The sequence below is a fragment of the Sorghum bicolor genome, chromosome 5 (assembly GCF_000003195.3).
Source record: "Sorghum bicolor cultivar BTx623 chromosome 5, Sorghum_bicolor_NCBIv3, whole genome shotgun sequence".
NCBI lineage: Eukaryota > Viridiplantae > Streptophyta > Magnoliopsida > Poales > Poaceae > Sorghum > Sorghum bicolor.
In genome coordinates, this window is record NC_012874.2 from 55,905,177 (window position 1) to 55,912,480 (window position 7,304).

A 7,304-nucleotide genomic window follows, 5' to 3' on the forward strand; every position below is an offset into this window, starting at 1 on the left:
GTGAATGTGGTAGGATCATCGAGATCCAGAAATGGTCGATGACTCCGTCTCTTCCGGAGTGCTTTCCACCTTGGTGTGGCGGACGACAATGTTAGAGTGAAAACTATTACATTTTCTTTTTGGCGTCTCTGAACTAAAATAGTTTCTATACTTGTTAACAAAATTCCTTTTTTTTGAAAATGAAAATGTCCTCCTTTTATGTCTAATACCAGTAACTGATCTCTAGTTGCTGCTCACTAGGTGACCGGATCAGAACAAAAGCAACCTAAATCAAAATAATGATGCAACAAAACAGCCTAATGTACTACACGAAACTTATAATGTCAGACGGGCTCGCCACAGGATTGCAATCGAACTTTTTGTGCAACATCTTAGTGCAAAATACAAACAATTTGTGCCATTGGCAGTTACACAGCAAATTTGCATTACTTCATTAGTTCATTCTGCATACCCCTGAAGCATACAAACTTGCTAAATATTCAGCCAAAAAGAATGGTGCGCCAATATGTGCCCCACTAACTACCCACCAAGAAAAAATATCTAGATTCTGCTGGATTACATTTGATTTGAGAAATAATTTAGATATAAAAATAGCAACAAATACTACACAACACCATCACAGGCCAACCCTTCTACCTGGCTTAGAGACATTCGATAGATACAATGAAATACAGTGATGAGACCACACTTCTGATGGCCGCATAGTACACGTATGCAGCTAGTGGCTTCAGCATCTGATTTGGAGAATGGTATCAGATAATTTCTTTACAATGCATGATACACTGATCAGCTAGAGAAGCCTGAGATGTGCAGTATCATTCAGCCTTTTTATTTGCCATCCTGTTTTCAGCGAATGCTCAAGAACAGTAACAGAAGAATCGTCTATACATATTCTCTTGGACATTATAGGATTGCAGTCTAGCAGGCCTGCAATGAGGCACCGAATAGGGGTCACGTGGCTGAAAATAGCAATGGAGGCCGCTGAGCCCCCAAGACTTCCTTCATGAAGGAGATGCCTCTGGTTTACTTCTTTAGGGGAGAAATCATCTTCAGCTTCATTGTCCCCTGAAGTGACAAACTGGAGTCGGCTTTTCCCAGATTTCTTTCGTTGGAGGCTGTGCCGGTTGAGCCTGTAAAGCAAATCCCAAGGAGGACCATCTTGGACAGAATTACTGGAGCTCTGCCGAGAGAACCCCTTCAACTCATTTTGTTGTGACAGTGTGTCCCCCATTGCCACCTTTTCTGGTAGTCTTAGGACTGTCCGGTTGAGGAATTCCATCATCCGAAACTGTACCTGTCTGAGTGACTCCCCGGACGGTGCAGAGAAATCAGGTTGCGTGCTTTCCATCAGATTGACCATTTCTGGAGTATAAATCTCGGATTTTGGGCAGCCCTCCCACTGACCTTGACTCATTTCAGTCAAAGCATCTGACAGTTGGATCTGCTCCTCTGGGAAATCGAGTTCCTGCAGGATAACATGTCATATATTACAAACTGCAATGCAGTTTAAACGAAAAGTAAATTGTATAGATACACATGTGCCATGTAAGAAGCTATAGAAAGAATGAATGTTGCCAAAAATAGTTATTTGTACTTTACATCTAGATGCTAGAAATTGCTTACACAAAAATCAAAGCTTTGGGGTTCAGACTTAGGCCTTGTTTACTTCCACCCCAAAACCCAAAATTTTTCAAGATTCCCCGTCACATCGAATCTTTAAACATATGCATGGAATATTAAATATAGATGAAAATAAAAACTAATTACACAGTTTGGTCGAAATTGATGAGACGAATCTTTTGAGCCTAGTTAGTCTATGGTTGGACAATAATTACCACAAACAAACGAAAGTGCTACAGTGTCGCGAAAATTTTTCGTCGACAAACTAAACACGGCCTTAGAAACAGTTCTTGGCTAATACAGAGAAAAAGGGCAATCATTGACAACTAAGAGAGAAGCCAACATGCATACAAAATATCATTAAAATATCCCAGGTAACGAAAAATGGACAGTTAAAAAATGTAATGGATTGGTTTTACCATGAAATAAGGAACAGATTTAGCACATAGCATACCAAGTCAGAGTCAAGTCTGAAAATATGTTATGATCCTTAAATAAAGAAACTAACATTTCCAGCATCTAATGTTTTAAAAAAAACACATCATCAAATCTATTGATGGCTAAACAGGTGGCACAGCATGGCACAAGCATGATTAGGAAAGACACAGTTAGGCACAGACACGATAGACATCGTTAGCTAGTGTGCCATGCCGTGCTCACCAATGGGCTCATCGGCCAGCCTAGGCATGGTACAACAGAGACTTAACCATACATGTGCCGGCACATCAGCCTGGTGAGCCAGTGTGCCTGCACCAACCCAAGAGATCAAAGAATCCAAGAACTCAATGACACCAAAAAGTTCAAGCCAAATCCAAAGTCACAGATCCATCATCCACACATACACAACAGCACAAATCCGATCCAGTCACACAAAATTCATCATCCATACACCACATATACACAAATCACAGCCATCTTGGATCTCACAGACCACCGCACGCCGCCATCTGATTCCGCAACGACCCCGCACCATCCAGCTGTTCACAGGAGGGGGGAGGTCTGGAGGAGAGGGAGGGGAGCGCGCGGCCAGAAGAAGAGGGGAGCGGTAGCCAGAAGAGGTGGGGAGCAGTGGCCAGGAGTGAAAGAGAGCAGTGCTGAGAAGGGAGGGGATGGCCAGAGCCCAGAGAGAAGGGTAACGGTGCCAGAATGCGAGCAGCCGAGCACAGTGGCAGACAGGGTGGGGGAACAGGAGGGGTGATACGGTAGTTAGGGTTTTCATGAAGCGACCACTTAACAGGCCAGCCAGTAAACGGACCATGCTCGTTGGCACTACAGGCAAAGGTCAAGCCCAAGCATGGCACACCTCAACAGGGCATGCGCCTCATGCCGCCCATTTGTAGCCATCTATAACCAAATCCGATAGACAACTTCCGCATGTCTGCATTTGAGGAATAACCATTTTATGGTACAATCGTATAAGGTATTGTTAGGTCTACAAAGCTAGGCTATGGTTAGAAATAACTATGTAGAAATAGCTACGTAGCAGAAGTTTCCAAAAAATATATATCATCGCAGAAATAGGCAAGTAGCAAAGTCTCAGTTGATTTAGTTTCCACTGATTATCAGAAACTAAGGCAACTTATGGAACGTAATCTGCAATAGATAGGTACCAACAGAGGCTAGAAATCTTGGTGATATTTTCAGTAGAATGGCTTGCAGAGCTAAACCATGCAGCAGTAGCCATCTGAAATAAGGGAACACAGTTTAAGGAACAAGTATTTGTCTTAAGAAAAATGAATCATATTATAAATGCATAATGCATGACTTTTCTCAAGATCACCAAGGAACATCTTCAATAAAATTTTGTTCTACTGCAAAAAGAGCAATTATCGCCTAATAAGGACATAGTTTCCAAGGCTGACACAATAAACAAGCGTAACAGTTCCAAGGTTGACACCGTAAACAAGTGTAATGGTCTCAAATGGATATAAACAGGAATGCATAAGATGTGCACTCTCCAAGAAGAAAAACACCATATGCAGTAGCAGTGTAGCATGGCTGCTAGACACATCAGCTCAGCTATGTCCAACTTTAGATTTGCTGCTAAATCTATACTCTCGTATCTCACTCTCACCACTAGCGCTTTTTACCAAATCTACTGTTTCTTTCTCGGATATGGAGAAGAGTTGTGTGTCACTTCACTTAAGTAGAGAAAAAAGGCAAATGCAAATGGAACTCACACATCCAACACAACGCTTACACACAACAACACACCTGGCACCGGTTTAACAAAACAGAACAGATGCCACTAAAGGATTAAATAGTGACCAGGAGGACAGTAACAAGGTTAGAACACCCCTAACCTGCCTTAGTACCAAACCCACTAAAATCACATAAAAGCATTGAATCTTTGCATGCAGAGCATTTCCACATCATTATTTCCGAATGCAATATAAATCGTAGCTTTATTCCATGTCGTTATTTCATTCTTTTGCTAAAGACATTCCTGTTATTCCTAGGGTACAGGAAACAGCATTAATAATTTAACACTTACAGGCACTCATGTTACTGTTATCATTCCTAGGAGATACTGTTCAGCAGAAAGCATTGAGATATTTTTTCCCAGTTGTAAATTAACTACCATTAAATTACAGAAAGGCAGCAAGAAATGCTCAAAAGCTGTCTCAACAGCCATCCATTTCAGGTTACGATGCATTGGATACAAAAGCTTGTCTGTTCATGCCAGTATCATGTGGTGCATACTATGGGGGTGTTTGGGACTGCTCCACAAACTCCACCATGGAGCAGCTCCACAAAAAACTGGAGTTTGTGGAGTACCTCTTTAGGTGCTCTCACAACTCCACCTTTTTTTTCTTGAACTGAGTGCATGGAGCTGAAACCGTTTGGCTGAAAAACGTAGAGCGGAGCTGCAAAACATGAAGCAGAGCAGTCCCAAACACCCCCTATCTGTGGGTGCATCTCTGGTGAAAATGGCACAAATATTGGAAATGTTGAAGATCCATCCAAAAGTATACTTTGAAATTCAACAAAATCTAAAACTTGGTGCATTCGTAGTTCATGTTATGATGTACTTTGTCACAAAAATTGAGATTCAAACTCATTATAGATTAATTCATATGAAAATGAAAATTTTGGCACCCAAATTATTCATTTTCGTATGAACTAATCTAGAACGAGTTGTAATCTCAGCTTTTACAACAAAGTACATCTATGAGTGACTATGGTCTATTGATATGCCAAGTTTTTTTCCAAATCCTCGAAGTATGCTTTTGGATGAAACTTAACCATTTGTCAACATTTTTGCCACATTCACTAAAGACGCACCCTTATATTACCACAACCAGTCCCTTCAGACAAATTCCAGCAAAACAAAAATAAGAGACTCGTCCTGGTCCCTTCAGTTTTTTCCTATCTATGTTTTCTATACCTATCAATGGTCACATATGTGAAACTGTTATGTGATGAGATAAGTGTACAGTGTAGTAATATTTGATTTTGTCTTGCTGAAGTGTATAGTGCACTATTCAGAAGCTCAAAAGGTAAAGAAAACACCGAAGGAACCATAAAATACTTCAATCTTACGAACAATGTAAAAAAGAAAGAAAGAAAGAAAATAACTGCCTCAGATTCATCAAAATTTGGTGTAAGATCCGGAAGACTCTCAGCAAGAGATTTGATCTTCTCATGGAAAAAAATTACATGACAAAACACAGCTTCATCATTGACTAAGTGGCAGGCTTTCAATATTACGAACAACTGTTATATATCAATTAAAGGTAATGACATAACAAAAATTATTTCAAAAGATAAATGAATGACAGTCTCTTGCCCAATGTGTGAAATAATCAAATAAAATGGGAAGAAAACTGACATGGGAGATAAGAAACTGCTTTCTCACCCAAGAATCACAGAAGTACCTATATCAACTAGTTGTGATTTGCAATCAGAGAACATAAAAAAGTTTTTGTACATTTATCAGTGCCTAAGACAATTTGTGCAACCATAAAGGACAACATTCCATACCATGAAGACCAAAGGCCTAGGCATTCCTGAAATAACAGGGGAATGGCTGCCCATGGCCCCATGTTAAAGATTGGATGAATGAAAAACTAATGATGATCTGCAGCTAAACCTACCGAGAATCGGACACAATGAGAATATACCATGTTTACCCACCAGCCTAGCCAGCATACAGCAAAGAGCACCTTTTGTCACCTATTTTAATGGCAAGATCTAAGAGATGTACATCAAACAAACAGAAGATACAACAAAGGCTACTTCTTTGAACTAATGTTCACATCGCAAGATATCACCCTTTCTTCAAAAGATCATAGTTTTAGCACAACACGGAGAATTCCAAGCTGACACGAGAGTTTATGATTTATGATGTAAAGTACAATGCAGATGCCGAAATAACAAGCACTGTTTTCATTTTCTGACATAAGTGAGTTGTGAGTTTATATGACATAAAAGCTGTGAGGTCTAATTCAGGCGCATTCCAAGACAAAAGTGCAGACGCAGCAACGTAACCCAGCAGCAGGAGCTGCGAAGAACTGCTCACCCGACAGACGAGGGCGGCGGTGGCGCGCGCGCGGTCAAGCGGGGACGCGTAGGCAGCGGCGAGCCTGGCGCCGCGGGAGCGCAGGAACACGGCGAGCGCGCGCCCCTGGCGCTCCCCGCGCGCCGTGAGCGCCGCGGCCGGCCACCGGCCGCCGACGAGGTCCGGGCGCATCGCGGCGGCGCACTCGCCGTGGCTGACCAGCACGACCTCGACGGCCGCGGCGTCGGCCTGCCTGCCCGGGTGCGGGGACGGGGACGGCGGCGGCGGGGGCAGGAGGACGTGGCAGGGGTCCCAGACCTTGATGCCGGGCCCCGCGAGGAGGCGCGGGGTGCCCGCCGCCGAGGGCTGCGGCGACAGCGGCGAGTCCGCGGCGAGGCACGGCAGTACCTCGGGCTCCTGCTCCAGCACCTTGGACGCGGACGCGGACGACGGGGGCACGCGGACCGGCGCCGGCGCCGGCGCCGGTGCGCGTGCGCCCGCGGAGGAGACGGCCGCCGCGGACGGCTCCTCGTCGTCCTCGTCGTCGTCGCCGCCGGCGGTGGAGACGGACGAGTGGGAGGAGTGGGCTGAGCCCATCGCGGGCGCGGCGGCGAGATCTGACACCGGGGCGGTGGGAACGCGAGACTGGGGCTGGCGCTGCAGAGGAAGGAGTGAGTGATGTTGCGGTGGTAGTGGTTTGGTTTGGTGTGGTCCGTGGAGAGCGAGCGCGGAGATTCGTGCAGCCACGCTGGCATCTTTTTCCTCTGTGTCTGATTGTATAGCTGTTTGCTGATGTGGCGAAGCCGTATTCAAAAGTCAAAATGCTGGCCCAAATTTCTTGACGAAAAATGGGTATAAGGCCTTGTTCAGTTTCTAAAAATACTTAAAAATTTTCAAGATTCTTTGTCACATCGAATCTTACGGCATATACGTAGAGCACTAAATATAGACAAAAATAAAAACTAATTATATTGTTTGCATGTAATTTACGAGACGAATTTTTTAAGCACAGTTAGTTTATAATTAGATAATATTTATCAAATACAAACAAAAGTGCTACAGTACTCGAAACCAAATTTTTTTACCAACTGAACAAAGCCTAAATTTTCTTCTACCTAGAGAGATAAGAACATCACATGGAACCAATGTTCAACTGCTTTCCTGGCAAAGTTCTTTTGCAAGA

At 43.6% G+C, this 7,304-nt stretch overlaps 1 protein-coding gene across 1 annotated transcript; it reads right to left on the reverse strand.

The window, feature by feature from the left end:
- Positions 342 to 6,802, reverse strand: LOC8083127. The gene is made up of 2 exons (XM_002450773.2): positions 6,143 to 6,802; positions 342 to 1,465 (listed from the first exon to the last, which is right to left on the reverse strand). The coding sequence occupies exons 1-2, from the start codon at positions 6,716 to 6,718 to the stop codon at positions 791 to 793; spliced, it is 1,251 nt and encodes a 416-aa protein (XP_002450818.2). The 5' UTR covers positions 6,719 to 6,802; the 3' UTR covers positions 342 to 790.

Excerpts from the sequence above, each read along its gene's own strand:
- LOC8083127 (XM_002450773.2), bottom strand. The coding sequence starts at position 6,718 with ATGGGCTCAGCCCACTCCTCCCACTCGTCCGTCTCCACCGCCGGCGGC. Across the intron at positions 1,466-6,142 it reads CCGCCGCCCTCGTCTGTCGG|GAACTCGATTTCCCAGAGGA; the intron begins GTGAGCAGTTCT and ends GTTATCCTGCAG.